Source organism: Aquarana catesbeiana, linkage group LG01, assembly GCF_042186555.1.
Source record: "Aquarana catesbeiana isolate 2022-GZ linkage group LG01, ASM4218655v1, whole genome shotgun sequence".
NCBI lineage: Eukaryota > Metazoa > Chordata > Amphibia > Anura > Ranidae > Aquarana > Aquarana catesbeiana.
In genome coordinates this window covers 327,013,881-327,034,296 of record NC_133324.1, presented here as the reverse complement: position 1 = coordinate 327,034,296, position 20,416 = coordinate 327,013,881, and the positions used below count along the sequence as shown (strand labels likewise).

General features: G+C 42.0%; 1 protein-coding gene across 1 annotated transcript in view; it reads right to left on the bottom strand.

Annotated features, from left to right (window-relative positions):
- SEC14L2 (SEC14 like lipid binding 2) overlaps positions 1–20,416 on the bottom strand; it is a 78,696-nt gene that overhangs the window by 19,430 nt on the left and 38,850 nt on the right. The window contains exons 5-10 of the mRNA XM_073630918.1: positions 16,102–16,290; positions 14,463–14,558; positions 13,240–13,300; positions 9,130–9,213; positions 7,048–7,154; positions 3,596–3,735 (exon numbers count right to left, since the gene is read on the bottom strand). Of these exons, the coding sequence (XP_073487019.1) occupies positions 3,596–3,735; positions 7,048–7,154; positions 9,130–9,213; positions 13,240–13,300; positions 14,463–14,558; positions 16,102–16,290 (677 nt within the window). The remainder of the gene's footprint in view (positions 1–3,595; positions 3,736–7,047; positions 7,155–9,129; positions 9,214–13,239; positions 13,301–14,462; positions 14,559–16,101; positions 16,291–20,416) is intronic.

Here is a 20,416-nt window from a genome sequence, read left to right as displayed (position 1 = left end):
AGAGCAGCAGTCCATTATGCTCAAGAACTGATACACGGATTTCTGACTCTGTGTCTTAATTCCTATATGAAGCAATAATTTGGCAAAGCAATATAAACTATAAGCAACTTATTTAACAGCTGCATCTAACATACTGTACATCTCATGCACATTTGTCTAAGTTTAAACCTTTTGAAAAAAACCTACAAGTACAGAAAGATACCTGTTGATTTGCCAGAAATGTGCCTTTTTTTAATATCGCAGTGCATGGATCGATTCGTGGGGGTACCATTAAGAATTAATGGCCCCCATGTGTCTGATAAAGAGAAGGATGTTTCTCTGCATGTCAGGAATGCAAACGATTTTGCGTGCACTCCCAACATCCAGTAATTTGAACTTATCCTTACGTGCTTTCTATTCTGCCCATTGTCTTATGCCAAAACTACAGTCTTCCTATCCACAGTAAAGGGACTGACTGACCTGTAGTCTAAAATAAAAACAGGGGGAGTTCAGTAGTTCCTTTTGAGGTGACACAAGCAGACAGGTGCCCTGTACTTCTCAGTACAGGACACCTGAGAAGATCAACATTTCTTTTGCATATGCGGAACTTGATCCTGTGAAATGCGTGAACTTCTAATCTTAAATTTGGACGAGAACACAAAACTAATCTTGCTTGTTTAGCTGGTTATTGTTTACATCAAGAATAGGGTGAAGGGTGGGAGTACGCGGAAAAGGGTTTGTGAAAGGTTTGTTTTATTTGTAATGAAAAACTTGTATACAAAAAACTATTTGCACAAAAAAAAAAAAAATCCCCAACAAGTATGAAGATTGGGATACATGCTTTGGTCAAAACCTTTCAGCAGCAGACTGAGGATGATGTACACACTGCAACCGCCCAACACACTCCACTAATTCAATCCTATGGAAATGTGCTCACATGTTGCCTAGTTTTTCAGAAAATACAAGGGTAAGGCAATAAGTCAGTCATGTATTTTATTCATTGATGGAGAGCCAACAATGTCGGAGAACTATTCAGTCCTTCAAAGGGGATTTAGATTCGAATGCCCTTCCACAGTAATACAGACACATAGGCGCACTAAGGCCAACTTTAGGCAGAAGCCAATATATCTTCCAGCATGTTTAATGGAGAACATCAGAGCACCTGGAGGAAAACATGGCAAACATGTACTCATGGGCTACTTTATTAGGTACACCTTGGTAGTACCGGACCCCCTTTTGCCTTCAGAACGGCCCCCATTCTTTGTGGCATAGATTCAACAAGGTGTTGGAAGCATTCCCCAGAGATTTTGGTCCATATTGACATGATAGCATCACGCAGTTGCTGTAGATTTGTCGGCTGCATATCCATGATGCAAATCTCCCATTCCACCACATCCCAAAGGTGCTCTATTGGATTGAGATCTGGTGACTGTGGAGGTCATTGGAGTACAGTGATCTCATTGTCATGTTCAAGAAACCAATTTGAGATGGTTTAAGCTTTGTGACATGATACATTATCCTGCTGGAAGGAGCCATCAGAAGATGGGTACATTGCAGTCATAAAGAGATGGACATGGTCAGGAACAATACTCAGGTAGGCCGTGGTGTTTAAACAATGCTCAACTGTACTAAGGGTCCCAAAGTGTGCCAAGAAAATATACCCCACACCATTACACCACCACCACCAGCCCGAACCATTGATAAAAGGCCAAATTTTGGTGAGCCTGTGCAAATTGTAGCCTCAGTTTACTGTTCTTAGCTCACAGGAGTGGCACTCGGTGGGGTCTTTTGCTGCTGTAGCCCATTTGCCTCAAGATTCCATTTGTTGTGCATTCAAAGATGGTATTCTGCATACCTTGGTTGTAATGAGTGCTTATTTGAGTTACTGTTGCCTTTTTATTATCTCGAACCAGTCTGCCCGTTCTCCTCTGACCACTGAGGTATTTTCGTCCACACAACTGCTGCTCGCTGGATATTTTCTCTTTTTCGGACCATTCTCTATAAACCCTAGAGATGGTTGTGCATGAAAATCCCAGTAGATCAGCAGTTTTTGAAATACTCCAAACTTCACCAACAACCAACTGGCACCAACAACTATGCCACCTTCAAAGTCACTTAAATCTTAAAAACCCTTTCTTCCCCATTCTGATACTCAGTTTGAAATCAAAAAAATCTAGATGCCTAAATGCATTGAATTGCTGCCATGTGATTGGCTGATTAGTAATTTGTGTTACCAAGCAATTGAACAAGTGTACCTAATAAAGTGGCCAGTGAGTGTACAAGCTCAATATCGTTTTGGTAGGTAGGTACTCTAGGTCCCTGATGTTAGACAACATTGCTAAACATTAAGTAATAATCACCTTTAATTGTGATAATGCATGGGTTACAAAAAAGCAAAAATGTTACGGGATAATAGTTCTGTGATAGAAGAAAGTGGAAAATGTCCACACAATCTCTATTAATATTGCAGAGCTCAAACCAATGCTGCCAGGAACTAAACAATTAATTAGATGCAGGAAAGTAAGAAAGCAAGTACTCTGGGTGACAGAAAAATACCTGGGTTAGTCAGATTGAACGAAAATAAGTGACCAATTTCGCCCATCCAAACATTTGATGTGGATGTGGAAATTCTCCCCACTGTCATTGTATTCTGACAGCAAAACTCCCCCGCTGTCAGAATACACTGATCAGCACTACAGCTGATCGAATGGAAATTTTCCAGCAGGCCTTCGAGAACAGGAACAGCCTGCTGAACCAGGCCAAAATGTCAATCCATGTATAGCCAGCTTTACCTGTCTAAGCAATAATTAAGAATAACTGTAACTCTGGCTCCTTCAAGCTCAATGGGCCATTTAAACAATGTAATCATTGCAAAGAATAGAGATCAATAGAAAGTGTCATTCCTAGCTACAGGGGTTGGACAAAATTATGGATATAAGTATTGTAAAAGAACAAAATCATTACTGAATATGATGTTGGAGCATCTTTGGCATCCAAGAAGGCCTGAATTCTCCTGGGAATCGACCAATGTAAGTCTTGGATGGTAGATAATAGATTGTGATACCACTTTTCGTGCAAAATCTAGGTCACAATCATGCACAATGTTCTTTTGTCTCTTTCGGTCAATTAACCATGTTGAAACGTGCTTATACTTGTCAGACGACGTATTCCCGGAACCTGTATATGCCATCATAACCTTTGATACTGTACCTGGCAACCCCGCAAATAAATTGACAACTTCAGTCACAGAGGCACCAGCTAAGCGGGCACCAACAATTTGCCCTCTTTGCAACTCAGTAAGCTCTGGCATGACTCCGCATTATTAGCTGCGCACAATGTGACTGACGAAAGTGAGACTTCTCACCTGTTAGCTAGGTGTCTCATCACACTGCGGAAGCAAAACAATTTACATGACTTCCACTTTCAAAGTGAAACATGTCACTTTCACGTCTGCAAATTATTGTAGTGTATTTTTGGCCAACTTCTGTATTTTTATTAAAGATCAGTCCGTATTCTATTGACAGTGTCAATATTACTTTTCTTCATGTAGGTCCAGTCAACGCTCACACTTGTCCAGTGGAGAGATCAATTCAAAAGGGCGCTTATGACTACTAACCTGAGCACACAACCTGGAAACAGAATCTCATACTCCATTTGCTGGCTGGATCCTCTATTGATTGTTGTATTATTCTCATAATTCTGCTGCACCTGGTCTCTCACACAGTAGGACTTAGGGACATCTCCTCCATAATTTATCTGTAAAACAAAAGTCACAGTCAGTGTACATGGAAAACCAATATATACAAATGATGCCATTTTTTTTCTTTTGCTGTTCGTATTCATTCAAACCTTACTTAATCCCATGCTTAGGTTTGTCGCTAAGAAGGCTTTAGCCCCATCTGCATTCATTTTCATCAGCTGAAACAGCAGATGTTAATCATTCAACGAGAGATGTAATGGATGTTCTATTATTATTATTATACAGGATTTATATAGCGCCAACAGTTTGTGCAGCGCTTTACAATATAAAGGGAGACAATACAATTATAATACAGTTCAATACAAGAATATTAAGAGGGACCTGCTTCTGCGAGCTTATAATCTAAGATGGAAGGGTTGGTGAAAAAAAAAAGGTATTAACTGTGAGACAGTGGTGTATTTAGGTTTTGTGCTGCCCTAGGCCTGACTAAACTCGGGCACCCCCTAATTTAAATGTGACCCACCCCTTTCTGTCAAGGCCATACCCCTTCATGTTTAAGACCTGCCCTATCATCTGTAAACCACACCCCTTCCTCTTTAGGCTCCACCTTGATGACGCTATAAAAGTACCTGAAATAAATAAATAATTAATTAGTACAGTGACAGTGCACATTTTTAGCACTGATCACCGTATTAGTGTCACTGGTTCCCAAAAAGGTGACACTTAGGGGGTTATTTACGAAAGTCAAATCCACTTTGCACTACAAGTGCACTGCAAGTGCACTTGGAATTGCAGTCGCTTTAAATCTGAGGGGAAGCTCTACTGATTTTATCATCCAATCATGTGCAAGCTAAAATGCAGTTTATTTTACTTGCATGTCCCCCTCGGATCTACTGCGACTGCACTTGAAAGTGCACTTACAGTGCACTTTCAAGTGCACTTGTAGTGCAAAGTGGATTTGCCTTTAGTAAATAACCCCCAAAGTGTCCGATTTGTCCGCCGCAATGGCGCAGCCCCACCATGTACATGAAAGAGTAAAGACCAGGCATCCATAGTGTAAATCCATAGTGTAGGAAGCGCTTGTAGCTCAGGAACGAGCAGTTTTATATGTGAGTGGCAGCTATTTGTAATGTATTTTTTAAAGTGGAGGGCCACCCAAAAATAAAAAATAGCATGAAAAAATAGTAAAAAAAAAAAAATTTTTAAACTTACCTGAACCCTTGTTGCTACGCAGTCTTTCTAATCTGCCTCTTCCTATTCCGCGGCGTGTCCTGCTCCTTGGTGAGCGGCCCCGTTGCCTTCTGGGAACTGTGTGTGTTCCCAGAAAACCACGGGGCCATGCACAGAGCGCCGCTCGCGCGTGCACAGTAGGAAACTGGCAGTGAAGCTGCAAGGCTCCACTGCCTGTTTCCCTTAGTTAGGATGGCGGTGCCGGGACCCGAGAGCCGAGGGACGGGTCGGCCTCGGGCTGCCGACATCGCGGGCACCCAGGACAGGTAAGTGTATTTATTTAAAGTCAGCAGCTACAGTGTTTGTAGCTGCTGACTTTTAAAAAAAAATTTTCCTGGCCAGAATCCCGCTTTAACAAATAAAATGGATTTACACTATGGATGCCCATGCCCGGTCTTTACTCTTTCAACATGTATATGGAGTAGAGAAGTAAATACTGTATGAGGCTGATCCGATCTATCTTTCACAAGGCACAGATATTTTATTGTTTCGGTGAGTGAGGACACATAGGAGGGGAGCATAGAGTGTTACACCTGGAGCACTGGAATTATGCATACAGACGCACTGAGCACTTTCATATCACAGCTTATTATTGTATATAAATTATGTATTGATTATAGCACAGAGCACTTTGAAGCATACAAATTTTCACTGAATGCAGACTGTTTAATGAATTTGTAGCACAAATTGAAAATTGAAGTATTATTAGGCCCAGAAATTTGCAAATCTCATGTTTGGTCACTGATTCCCACTTTCCCAATTCCGAGGCGTCGTAGCTTGTTGCTCTTGGTACCGGTTTGTCTCCGTAACTATTTTTTCAATAACCTCATCGGTCAGAAATAGTTGTAAGTATGCTAAGGGTTTGTCATCTTAAAAGTCTACATTCATACCAGGTGCTCCAGTAAATGGGAATCTTGGGGGCGCTGCGAGATCCATACCACAGTCAATAAAGCACCAAGTTCGCACATCACTGAGCTCAGTCGCAGAATCATCGCTGTCATCACTTTCAGTGTCTGATGACGAATTTCCCCACTAATCACTATCGCTCAATTCTGCAAGTGATTCTAATTCACTATCGCTGTTTTCAAGCAGGTCATAAACCACTTTTGACTTGAAGTCACGCTTTTGGATGCCATGGATGTTCTCCAGTTTCCAGGCAGAAAGAATGGTAAAACAGACAGGGCACTGGACGAAACACTGGGGACAAACTGAGGTCAAATGATTTGATACAGTAATGTAATCCTATAAGATTACAAAGTATTTTGTGTGTGTTGTGATTTGTACTTTTTTAAATTGACGCCGGTTCTGCCCCCATGCATCACAACGCTCGCAGGGAACGGTACCCGGAACACACAGAGCATCGGGCGGAGGATCCAGCCAGGGGACACAGCGGGAGTACATGACGGGATCCTAGGGACAAGGTAAGTTCATGTTCCTGGATACTGCGATGCAATCCCTGTGGCTCGGAGTTACCGCTAATAGTACTGAAAAATTAACCCAGAGCCACACTCGGGAATACCGCCAGGGAGGTTAATAAGTTAACATTCTGCATGCAAAAAAAAACGCAGCTTTTTACCACATTTTTCTTCTGATAAACTCTCGTAAGAGAAAAAGCGTCAAAAAGATTAAAGGTTTTGCTGGAGCTCCCCCCCAGACCCCCTCCCTTTTACTTACCTAAACCCGATTGTTCCAGCAAAGGGGACGAGCCCAGCAGCTCCAGTCGCTGTCTCGGGTCCTCATTGGATAGATTGATAGCAGCAGGAGCCATTGGCTCCCGCTGCTGTCAATCAAATCCAGTGACACACGAGCTGGGTGGTGGGGCCGAGTCCTGCTGTCCGAGTCAATGGACCCGGCCACAGGACTCGGGAGCGCGACCGCACGAGTGCCTCCTTGAAAATCATGGTGGCACTCGAGAGAAGGAGGAGCCAGGAGTGCCGCAGGGGGACCCCAGAAGAGGAGGATCGGGACCGCTCTGTGCAAAACCCTTGCACAGTGGAGGCAAGTAGAACATGCTTGTTATAAAAAAAAAAAAAAAAAAAAAAAACGAAGCTTTACAATCACTTTAAATGCTTATGAAAGCATTCAACAGTCACACTTCATGGCTTATGAATAAATTATAAGAATACTTTTAATTATACCTTGGATTTACATTTTGGATCACCATCAGGGTCTGTTAGAGTTCCTCCATAGTACTTGGGGATCTGATCTGCATCTATATATTTCTGAAGTACTTCTTTCCAGTTTTCTATAGAATACAAACATAGTAGGTCCCTTACACAAATAGTTTTTTATACACAGTCATAACAGAATCCCACACATGGAAACCCAACAGGCAATTATTATTTTGCTGCAATGGAAGACAAATAACTATCTCACTCTGTGCTGAGCCATTTAGCTGAAAGTACAGCCTTTGTGAAAAAACTATGTAGGTTGCCCTTACTAACCCTGACCTTTTTAAAAAGCTAGTTACCTGGCTTTCCTGCCAGTGCTAATGGCTCAATTTTTTCTGAGTTACTGTCCTGGAACAAGTATAGAAATATTTAATATGAAACATCTCTAAGGCCCCTTTCACACCAGCAGACAGATCGGGTCCCCCTGTCCATTTTTCAGGTGAATCCGATTGGACCTTCATTAATCTCTATGGGGCAGCAGATGTCGGCAGATGTCAACAGACATGTGTCCACTGACACCCGCCGCCATCCAATCTGATCCGGGCCGCTAAAAAACAGACAGATGGCGTTACGTTCGCCATCTGATCCAGTGGATCGGATCAGATGACAGTCGGATGGAAACGGACATGCAGTCCGTTTCCATCCAACTGCCCCATAGAAGAGAGTGGGCACAGACCTGTCATCCAACTGTTCAGCAGGGATCAGTGGACAGATCCACCGCTGAGCAGGCGGATCGGCTTGGATAGATCCGCTCTGTCTGAAAGGGGCCTAACACTCATTAAAACCATACTTGTTAAGGATCTGTGGCCTAAAATTATTAAACCCAGACACAGCCAGGCAACTAGCATTCTCAGACAGAAGGAAGTCAGCAATGTCAATTAAATACTTTTTTTTTCAACAGGTGTATTTAAATGCATTCTTTTGGTCCTAGAGTTAGGAATGAAAATTCAGTGGATGTGACTAGGTGGCCCACCAAAGACATGGGGATAATATGACAACAGCAAATATTAACTGAAATCAAAACTGAAGTTTTAAAGTAGTAGGTCCCCTAGCAAAATCCTTATCGGTACCATCCAGAAAGATATTAGAAAACTTTCATATTGTAACCCTATTGACGCGTACACACAGTCGGAATTTCAGACAACAAATGTTCGATGTGAGCTTGTTGTCGGAAATTCCGACCGTGTGTAGGCTCCATCCAACATTTACTGTCGGAATTTCCGACAACAAAGGTTTGAGAGCTGGTTCTCAAATTTTCCAACAACAAAACTTGTCGGAAATTCCGAGCGTGTGTACCCAATTCCGAAGCACAAAATTCTCCGCATGCTCAGAATCAAGCTGAAAAGTGCACAGGCTATTGAACTTCATTTTTCTCAGCTCGTCATACGTCTTGTACGTCACCGCGTTTTTGTTCGGAATTTCCGACAACATTTGTGTGACCGTGTGTATGCAAGACAAGTTTGAGCCAACATCCGTCGGAAAAAAATCCACAGTTTTGTTGTCGGAATGTCCGATCGTGTGTACGCGGCATTTGAGTTAAGTGGTCCTGGCACCATCTACCAAAACTGCTCACTAACAAACCAATTCCTCACATAGCTCTTCTGAGTCGAACATTACTGTTTAATGAGAAACTGCGTGATTCTTGTGCCTGTGGGTGGTCAGATTGTACAGAAAAATCTGGCTGCCAATTCGAGTCTATAGGTGGCTTACTTGGCAAACATTGCTCATGTAAAGCCAGCTTATTACCTTTGGCAGTATGGCTGGAAGGTCTTTTTTAATGTATAGCAAGTCCTGCTAACAGCAAAAGTCTTGCATAGTGGGGAAACCTGATATATACCTGTGGGCAAGCCCTCTGAACTATTACTATTGGATTATTTATTTAAAAAAAAAGAAAGAAAGAAAAGCTGTTTGCATTTGTAGTTCATCAATTTCTTCATCAAATGCTATTTTTGCCAACATAGCATAGTACAACTGGACCACAAAGTGGCCACATGGGTCACTAAAGCTAGTGGTTACCTTTTCAAAAAAAAAAAAAAAAAAGATCCATACCTCCTACTACAATGATCTTTCTTCTTGTGTCCTCACTCAGGAAATGTTTGATAAGATTATATGCCACTGGGAAGAGTTTAGGAGCTGCAGCACAAAAAAAAACAAAACAAAAAAAAAATAGATAAAATGAACAATCAGTCTTACTGAACAAGAAATCAAAAGACATTTTTAAAACATGCACAGGCTAAAAATGTTTGGAAATTTTTTTTTTTTTCACTAAAGTACAGTATTTTTCTGAGGTGCCTAATATTTTTAAAGTCTACTGCCAGCATTTTGTTTCGTTTAAAGTGGAGAAAAGTTAAAATTTCTTTCAGGTTTCTACTTCTGCGACACTACTGAGGAGACAAGTAAACCTTCTAATAAGACATTTCCTTCATTGCCAGTTAGCCTATGTTCACACCTATGCATTTTTTTGTGTGTTTTCCATTTTGCACTACAGTTCATTTAACATGGTTTCCTATGATATACGTTCATATCTATGCGTTTTTGGAAAGGGTCGGGTACTTTTTTCCCGCATCAGATTGCGTTTTGCGTGTAATAGACTTCAATAGAGTCGCACCAGAGTCACAAGTGTTGCGTTTTTGATGCGTTTTTTGTTTTCATGCTGGGTCTGTGACATCAAAAGAGGTAGGACCACCAGGTGTTGTCACAGGCTAGCCCTGCCCCCTACCTATTTAGGAACTGTCAGACGAAGGAGCAGGCAGACAGCGGAGCTTTTTTTTTTTTTTTCGGGTACAGTAGTGCGGCGGGCATTGTGATTGACAATGGATCTACAGTGCCTTGAAAAATATTCATACCCCTTTAAATTTTCCACATTTTGTCATGTTACAACCAAAAATTTAATTGTATTTTATTGTGATTTTATGTGATAAACCAACACAAAGTGGTGCGTAATTGTGAAGTGGAAGGAAAATGATAAATGGTTTTCAAAATGTTTTACAAATACATTTCTAAAAGTGTGGTGTGCATTTGTATTCAGCCCCCCCAAGTCAATACTTTGTAGAACCACCTTTCACTGCAATTACAGCTGCAAGTCTTTTTGGATATGTCTCTACTAACTTTGCACATCTAGAGAGTGACATTTTTGCCCATTCTTCTTTGCAAAATAGCTCAAGCTCTGTCAGATTGTATGGAGAGCGTCTGTGAACAGCAATTTTTCAAGTCCTGCCACAGATTCTCAATTGGATTTAGGTCTGGACTTTGACTGGGCCATTCTAACACATGAATATGCTTTGATATAAACTATTCCATTGTAGCTCTGGCTGTATATTTAGGGTTGTTGTCCTGCTGGAAGGTGAACCTCGGCCCCAGTCTCAAGTCTTTTGTAGACTCTAACAGGTTTTCTTCTAAGATTGCCCTGTACTTGGCTCCATCCATCTGCCCATCAACTCTGACCATCTTCCCTGTCCCTGCTGAAGAAGAGTATCCTCACAACATGATGCTGCCACCACCATGTTTCACGGTGGGAATAGTGTGTTTTAGGGTGATGTGCAGTTTCAGTTTTCGGCCACACATAGCGTTTTGCTTTTAAGCCAAAAAGTTCAATTTTGGTCTCATCTGACCAGAGAACCTTCTTCCACATGTTTGCTGTGTCCCCCACATGGCTTCTCGCAAACGGGACTTCTCATGGCCTTCTTTCAACAATGGTTTTCTTCTTGCCACTCTTCCATAAAGGCCATAATTGTGGAATGCACGACTAATAGTTGTCCTGTGGACAGATTCTGCCACCTGAGCTGTGGATCTCTGCAGCTCCTCCAGAGTTACCATGGGCCTCTTGACTGCTTCTCTGATTAAGGCAGGATCTGGGGACCCTCTTGTTAAAGAGGACTTCCGGATTCTGATAAGCCCCCTGCCCGCATACCCCCACAACCACAGCCCAGAGTTGTGGGGAAGAGGCCCTTGTCCCCTGCTTTGGTGCAAGGTCCAGCTGGTGTCACCAGCTGTCAGAATACCCAAACAGTGTCTGCATCTAAGTGGATGCGAGCGCTGTTCAGCTGACAATTTTTGCAGCACGCTCCTTCAACAAAAGTCGACTGAGCAATCGACTTTCATTAAACACAGCGGTGCTGGCAGGGCCATGCACTGCTTAAGGTTTGGCTAAGCCAGCAATAGTTGGCTGAATGTCAATCAGTGTATGGCCAGATTAATTCTGAAATCTTAACTCTCAATTTATTGAAAAAGTTGAAGACAAGAAGATCTCCCATTAACACAAATAACAGACCTGCCATTTAGAAGTGTAAGCTCTTACTCCTCAGGAGAGTTTGGACAACCAGAGCCCATTTACATTTTTGCAAGGCATTAATGTGTGGTGCAATAATGTGAGGTGCAGTAAGGCAGCCCATTGAATTGAATACATACACCACAGCATCCTGAAAATTATTAGTGTCTGTCAGATTCTGTAACAGACTACAACATAGCATCAAGTGTTGTGGAGTGCTGCAATGCAGGTGCATTACACTGTAGTGTGTTGTGCTGCCATTTAAAAGGAACGGCACCACAAAACCATGCGTGTTGCTCTTTACATTACCACAACACAATTGTGTAAGTGGACCCTAATACTCTGAAAAAGTACCCAAACACTACTGGAACTCACTGAAGATTCCATTTTCCTACAGTCGAGCAATCTGTGGGTGTTAAGCAACTGCTACTGACAATTTTTGAATAGCACAAATCTCTGGCGTTACTCTGAAAATATGTTGAAAGTATAACTAAAGGTAACACTTTTTTTAGTTTTGGACAGAGTAGAGAAGGATTAAAAAAAAAAAAAAAAAAAATGTTTTTATTTCTTTATTGTGGGTGGTCTCCAGAACACTTATGCCCCGTACACACGGTCGGAAAATGTTCGATGGGAGCTTGTTGCCGGAAATTCCGACCGTGTGTAGGCTCCATCGGACATTTTCCATCGGAATTTCCGTCACACAAAATTTGAGATCTGGATCTCAAATTTTCTTACAACAAAATCAGTTGTCATAAATTCCGATCGTGTGTACACAATTCCGACGCACAAAGTTCCACGCATGCTCAGAATCAAGCAGAAGAGCCGCACTGGCTACTGAACTTAATTTTTCTTGGCTCGTCATATGTGTTGTACGTCACCGCGTCGGAATTTGACAAGATTTGTATGACCTTGTGTATGCAAGACCAGTTTGAGCCAACATCTGTCGGAAAAAAATCCATGGATTTTGTTGTCAGAATGTCCGATCGTGTGTACGGGGCATAATAGAGAGGAAACCTTCCAATGGGGACACTGTTTGTGGCCTGACCCTGGTGACAACCAGGGATTCCCTCACTTTGGAGGGATTTTATCTCACTTGCTGTTTTGACTATGGGACAGGAAGTGAAGAGAAATTTCCCCAATGGGACAGATGGCAACAAATAAAATTCGACAGGGGTTATAATCCTCCCTCTACTCTATCCAAATGGAAAAAAAAAAAAAAGTTTTGCCTGTATATCTACTTTTAAGTATGCTGGTAAATGTCTGTTTACGCATACAATTGTTTGTAAAAGTTGTTACCTCCCAACCAGTAGAAACCACAACTACTTTTCAAGTTTTCTACAATGAGGCTGGGTTCCCATTTCTAATATTACAGGCATTGCATGCGATTTGCACCGCATTCCTGTGCACATCACATGCGATGTCTGAGCGATGCAAATTTAGCCATGCAGTTTGTATGGCTGATATCGCATTCGCACCAAAACCCTTTGGACCCTTTTTTTGGTCCAAACTGGAATCGGATGCCATAGTTAGCACTGCGTTCTGAAAACCGATTTGGGGGTGTCGTGAACTTTCTATTGACACCTGCAGGGGTTTGCAGAGTGCAGTGTGAACTGCCTGCGATTCAGATGCCATGTGGGAACCTGCACAGGAATCGCTGTCTTTCCCGCATTGCACCAGTGTTAACCGAGCCTGAAAGAAAAACCTCTTTTTGCCTGAAAAAACATGTAATAATGACTGAGGTAGAAGCATTTAATCAAAGAAGCTTTGGGCTTGCATGGATTATATATAAAACAAGCAGATAATTGAAGGATTTTTTGAAGGATCTTCCATGTACTGCCACCATAAAGCATATTATTCTCATACTTTTATTATAATAGTTATGTATAGCCTACCTTTAACTACAAAAAGTCTCTTCAGTGCCTCTGGGTAATTATCTTCAAACATTTTCAAGACCTGGAGAATAACATAGAATTGTAATAACCGTTCTTGCTATTTGCATAATGTGTTAGATAAGGAGGCACTTAGGAAGATACCTTACTGTAAAAATTCAGAGCTCATGCACACAGGCTTACAGTTTTTATTGCAGAATCTTGATAGAAGCAGAAAAAGTTTGTTCGTAGTTTATACACTGTACACATGTAACATTTGTGCTAACATGTACATGCATACAGTATACTTGGACTCTATTGGCCACCACTGCTGCTTAAAGCCAGCATATGAATATCCACATTGCGTAGCCAGAGGCCCCACCGCCGCTGGTCACACATTACTAATGTTTGCATTTCCCTGAGTCATTTATCACCTTAGACAGCTTGGAATGATTGAAAGCTGAGGTGCCACCATTGCACATGACTCATCAAAGGGAAAATATAAATGTCAATAATGTGTAATCAGCGGCAGCTGCACCGGTGGTTACACATTGTTGATATTTATTTACATGTTACAAGGAAGAAAAATCTTTGGACTGGGATTTGGATGATCTGCATTTACAAATGCAGGAAAACAACACCCATTAACATGAGCCCCCACAATCACTAAATATTATGTGTGGCCCTTGTGATGTCAGAAGGTACACCTGAGGTCCCTATAGCAAGTAATTTGACCACCGCTCTTTTATTTATTCTATTTTTTCAGTCTTAAAACATATACAGTAGATGTAACCAATGAATGACCTTCTCTTATGATCACTTGCTCAAGACAAAGGATTTTTAATCTTTAAGTGCCCATACATGAAAGTGTTGTCATGCCTATTGTCACATGTATGTAAAAAAAATCTGTACATGTACAAAAATATTAAAATAGGATGATTTGTAAATTCAAGAGTGCCAATACTCATTATAAGCACTTGTCACAAGAGAATTTCTCATAGTGCCATAACAGTTAAATAGCAAAAAGGGCAATAAAAACCTTTTGAGTTAATTTGCAGAAATCATTCCAGTATCGCTTGTGTATGCCATGATTTTTTTTGTATACTAATTTTATTGTTAGTCGTAAAACCAAAAAATCTAACAGGAGTATAGATATGGTACAGGCTGAATGTTAGTTTCACATCAGGTATAGTAGTGCCTTCTCAAACATACATTCCAAACCGAATATCCGTGTATGCTATGCTTACCTCCCCATACAAATCCACCCCTGGTTTCCATAGATGCTTAAGTCCCAAACCTTCCACATCATAGATCATCACAACTTCTTCAACTCTTTTCCCCAGCTACAAAGACAAAGAAATAAGACACATTTTTGCCTGAGTGTTGTGCTATTTGTGATACTGTGCTGATAAATCAATATGTCACATTTATAAAGATAGTAATGATTTTGGGTGAAGTATATTGACAGGTCTTTTCATTTGAATATAAAATCTAAAGTAATTGCACATACACACTAACTATACAATCTCCTTCAGATTTACCAATAACTACATAAAGCAGGGGCCTATCCTCAGCATCTGGCACATTTTTTGGAATGCCGGATGCCTGGTCCATGCTACACTATGTGGCTCCTTCCATCAACCCTGTGTCCAGCAGTAACATGCAGGTTAGTGGATAGAACCAGAGAGTAGATGGTGGCGTGGGCAGCAGGATAGGCAAGTATTTTGTACTTACTTTGCAGGGAAAGACACTATACAACTTTAAAAAACAGTAACAACTTTGTTAAAGTGGTTGTTAAGCCACTGTGACATCTTTATATAATCATGTGTGTTTCGTTATGCTATGTGCCCCATCATTGTTTTATATAAAAAAAAAAATGCCATCTATACCTGCATTCAGAGCGCCGCTTGGCGTTCACGTGACCGGCTGCCTCTCTCCTCTCTCCATCTGACAGCTAGAGTGGGACGGGCCGAGATTCTCCCGCTGACGTCAGTTGGGACGAGAGGAGGAGAGAGGCGGCCGGTCATGTGAGTGCCGAGCGGTGCTCTGAAATCAGGTATAGACGGCATTTTTTTATAAAACACAGAGACTGGGGCACATAGCATAACGAAACACACAGGATTATATGAAACATTACATTTTATTTCAGAAGCAGGAGGGGAGGGGGTGGGCACTGTCACAAGCTGACAGGCAGGGAGGGAGGAGGGAAAGGAGGACAGGAGAGCTGCGGATGACGGAGGCACGTAAACTAACCACTGTGTCAGGGCTCAGCAGCCACGATAAACCGTGGTCAGTTTACAGGGGGGGGCAGAACCAGGCAGGATCCGCCAGGTATTTCAGGTCATACAAGGGGCCAAATTACACAGCACAAGCACTGTGCTGTATAACATGCTTTAAAGGAACAGGATCCATTTCTTTTTTTTTTTTAGGGTAACAAACACTTTAAATCTGTGTAACTTTCTGTTTGCAATTTGCTGTAACATCAGCCTATATTGAGTCCTCAGCTTTATTTAGGTAGGTAAAATGAGTGAAAACATTTGCTATGCCATGTTCTAGTGGAAAGTGCCTGGACTTATTTATTCCATGTTGGTGATTGCAATGAAGCATTAGGGCAACTCCAAGGCAATAAAACAGCCCAGACTTTTTGTTTACAGGTCATTTTGTGGGTATTGTCAGGACTCTTTCTTCCTAAACCTACCATAACAGATCTCTGCGTCTGGAGGCTTTCATAGCGATAGTAGCACAAAGGGGTCATTCTGTTTTTATGGATTTTACCTTAGACGACTAGTTTCATAAGGAATGTGACTGCTGAGAAAGGATTTGTGTGAAGTGTAAAATTAAGAACAATTTTTAAACTTAAGCTTGTCATGCTCTGGGAACTCTCACCTTCTCACTCTGACGACGGCATTCCAGATTCATACGTTCACAATCTCTCATTTTTGTCTTAATGAGGTCCTGTTTGGAAGCAGAAAACAGCAGACCTTTTGGATCCAGAGGCCCGATGACATCATACCAAATAGGACAGCCTTCCTTATCGTAACCACACAACCCTCCCGACAAATACTTCTGGACTACCTGGAGAAATTATAGTTCATAAAAGTAAAAAAAAATTCATAAAATGATTCATAAAATAATTTCAACATTTACAAGAGATGGACAGTATTTTAAAACCACCACTCCCTGGTCTAATATATTTTGCATGACTAAACATGCTAGAAAATAACTTTAAACCCCCAAATAATTATGGTATATGTTTTCTAAAAGCAGAGGCCCTGTAAAATAAAAAACAGTTTTTGACAATTCCTTTATGAAAAAAAAAAAGTCCCCCAGTGTAGATTGATCATCAATCACAAATCCTGCCACCACCACTGACCCGGTAAAAAAAAAAAAAAAAAAATTAAAAAAACATTTAAAAAGAAAAAGTCAGGATGCACGGGCAAGCAAATACATCGACAGTGTGCAGGAGACCTGCATGACATCATAATCGGCTGATCGCTGGTGCAATGCTTTACAGGCTTCAAATATAAAAAGATAATTAATGTACATTTTTTTACCTGCAAAAAGTGCATTTATTCTTTTTTTCTTTTGTAGAATGGTGAAGTTATCCTTTCAGAACTGTCACACGGTGGAGCAGGCAGACGGCAAGAGCCTTTGGCACGAGCGGAAAGTTTTTTTGGGGGGTTTTTTGGGTCAGCGGTAGCAGCAGGCGTCGTGATTGACAATGGATCTACACCAGGGAACATTGTGTTTTCATTTTTAATAAAGGAATGAGTAGGTGTACACGAGTATCTGGGACTCCACTTGTTAAAGGGGGTTTCCAGATTTCGATAAGCCCCCTGCCCGCAGACCCCCACAACCACCAGCCAGGATTGTGGGGAAGAGGCCCTTGTCCCCATCAACATGTGGGCAAGGTGTTTGGGGGGGGGACGGGGCATGTGGCGTGGTATGGTTCAGGAGGGAGGGGCCTGCTTTTTTTTTTGTTACATTTTGGTGTGGGGCTCTCCTTAAAATCTGTACCAGACCCAAAAGGGCTTGTTATGGATGGGGGGGGCCTCCACGCTATTTTTATTGCTGCCAATGGTTTTTTTTACATTCAGCTGTCAGAGAGCTGATGAGTCATCTGTTAAGGACACGGCGGGCAGCTTCCCGGCCTGCTCATTTTTTCTTTTTTTTGAAAGCCTATGGCATGCATAACACACCCAAAAAACTTCACCCGGTGCTCATTAAAAACCAGCTAATGGTAAAGACGCCGGCAGCTCCAAAAATATGCATCTGAACCGCATATAAAATCACAGCTAAACCGCTGCTTGGGAAACACGTAGTGAAAACAGAGGGGAAATTGCACCATATATGTTTGAGCCTAGCCTAAAGAGTATATGTGGGAGCTGAGATCGTGAAGTTTTTCCCATTGAAGACAAACCCTGGACATGGCAGTCCAAGTATCTCATAATGGGAATTCCCCATAAGCAAAGTTGAACAAGTACAGGGCCAGTAAATACCCAGGGGACAGTGGACAGTCGAAAGGGAAGGGCAAGAAACTTTTAGTGTTGTGTGCCCACAGCAAAACACAGGAATTGTTGATGCATCAGAATAACAGGGGCATGTAGGTATTTATCATTGATGTCCACAAAGGCCAGGCAGCCTTTTGGGTGGAGGGAAAGAATGACTGACCTTTAGATCTAGTATGGGTGGAATACCTCATTTTGCTTTGGGAACCGTGAACGAGTTTGAATAGAAACTATGACTATAACCTCTTGACAGAGGAGCTGCATGGAAGATGGCACGTTGGACAACATGAATAGGAATGGAGATTGGTATTCTACTCTGAGGGAAGTGAGGAGGACTTTGTGTGTTTTGAAGATTTGGGGGTCAAAGAGTGGCAGAACTATGTCCAAGGCTAAAGCCTTGTACACACGGTACGATTGTTGGCAGGGGATTGTCTGTTGACAGTCCGTTGTCGAAAAATCTTACCATTAGTACGCTTCTTTTGACAATTGTTGTCCAACTTTCGGCCAACAAATGTTGGATGGCAGGCTAGTAAATTTTGGCGGACAACAGTTTGACGTCAGATTTTCATATGGTCAGTACACAAATCCGTCACACAAAAGTCGAAAGTACAAACACGCATGCTCGGAATCAATGCTCAAACATGAAATTAGCAGAAGGGGCCCAAAGGGTGGAGCTCAAGAGCTGAAATCCCTTGTAGTACGTCACTACGTTTGTGCTTGTTGCATGACAATTGTGTACCGTTAGTATACAAGACAAGATCCTGGCTAACGCCCTTTTGACAAAAATCAGACGCTTCATTGGCCAACAATCGTACCGTGTGTACGAGGCTTTAGTCTTCAACTTGGAGGCCTGAAAAGGAAAAAAAAAAAAAGAGCTTTTCATAGCCTCTGAAGTAGAGGGTTTTCAAACCGAGGCCTAACTTTCTTGTGCTGGAGCAAAAGGGAACTATGTTCACTGATGATATCTTTGATAAACTTATCTAGGGACACGCCAAAGAGGCATTTTTCATTGAAGGGCAAGTGCAGGAAGCATTTCTTGTGCCGCTGCTGCAGACCAACATCTAAAATAACAGTGCACTCATATCAGCAATATTAGGTCAATAGTATCCCCTAGTCTTTCCACACTGTACTGTACTGCCAAAGGCATGGTCTTCAATTGCTGAAGGACAAAGGGTCAGTTAGGATAGATTCAAGATCCTTAGACATATTTTTGGACCAGACATCCAAGGTCTGGCAGATGGACATGGCCGTAATGGCAGGCTGTAAGGCAGGGCCCGCAAGGGTGAATAATGCCGTGTACACAGGGTCGGACTTTTCAGCAACAAAAGTCCGACGGCCTGTCCGACAGACTTTTGATGGACTTTTGGCGGACTTCCGACAGACTTTCTGACGAACGGACTTGCCTACAAACGATCACGCAAAAGTCCGATGGATTCGTACGTGATGATGTACACTGGACTAAAATAAGGAAGTTCATAGCCAGTAGCCAATAGCTGCCCTAGCGTCATTTTTTGTCCGTCGGACTAGCATACAGACGAGCGGATTTCTGGGTCCGCCGGAGTTACGATGTAAAGATTTGAAGTATGTTCCAAATCTAAAGTCCGTCAGATTTGCGACTGGAAAAGTCCGCTGAAGGTCTGGTGAAGCCCACACACGATCAGATTGTCCGTCGGATTTGGTCTGTCAGCCCAGTCCTGTCGAAAAAGTCCGACCGATTGTAAGCATAAGGCTTAGAAAAAGAGCTTCTAGACATTTATCTACAAGATCCTAGAACACAGGACTGTTCTCCACAGGGACAGTCAGAGCCTTGTTAAGACAGGAAGAGGGCAGATCCATTACAAGGAATATTGCTGGCCTGATTGTTTGGGAGGACTAAACACCTTATCAGGATTAGGTCACTCTTTATACAACGCAGGTTGCAGAAGCAAGTGCACAGGGAAATTTGTAGCAGGCTCGGGACTATTAAGGGAACCCAGGCTGGTATTTTTAGAGACAGCTGATGTAGGTTGCTCCAGGTATAAACATGTGAGTACTAGTCCACAAATATCGAAATATTATGCAGAAGCTTAGGAATTACTGTATGACAGCAGGTTGAGCCATCTTATGTACCAGCTCATCCAAAAGGGATGGGCTACCCTTCTCTTGATCTCTTGCTGACTGCACAGAAGCAACTGAACCTACAGGGAGCACACTTGTATTCCTTACTGGACAAAACAGAGAAGGGAGCAATGCCTGAAGGAATTAACCACTTACCCACTGGGCACTTAAACCCCCTTCCTAACCAGACCAATTTTCAGCTTTCAGTGCTCTCACATTTTGAATGACAATTACTCAGTCATGCAACACTGTACCTATATGAAATTTTTGTCCTTTTTTTCACACAAATAGAGCTTTCTTTTGGTGGTATTTAATCACCGTTGGGTTTTTTATTTTTTGCGCTATAAAAGAAAAGACCGAAAATTATGCATAGCACAAATTACACCCCAAAACACATTCTACTACTCCTCCTGAGTATGGCGATGCCACGTGTGAGACTTTTACACAGTGTGGCCACATAGAGAGGCCCAACATGCAGGGAGCACCGTCAGGCGTTCTTGGAGCATAAATTACACATATAATTTCTTGACTACCTCTTGCACTTTTGAAGGCCCTGGAGCACCAAGACAATGGAAACGCCCCAAAAGAGACCCCGT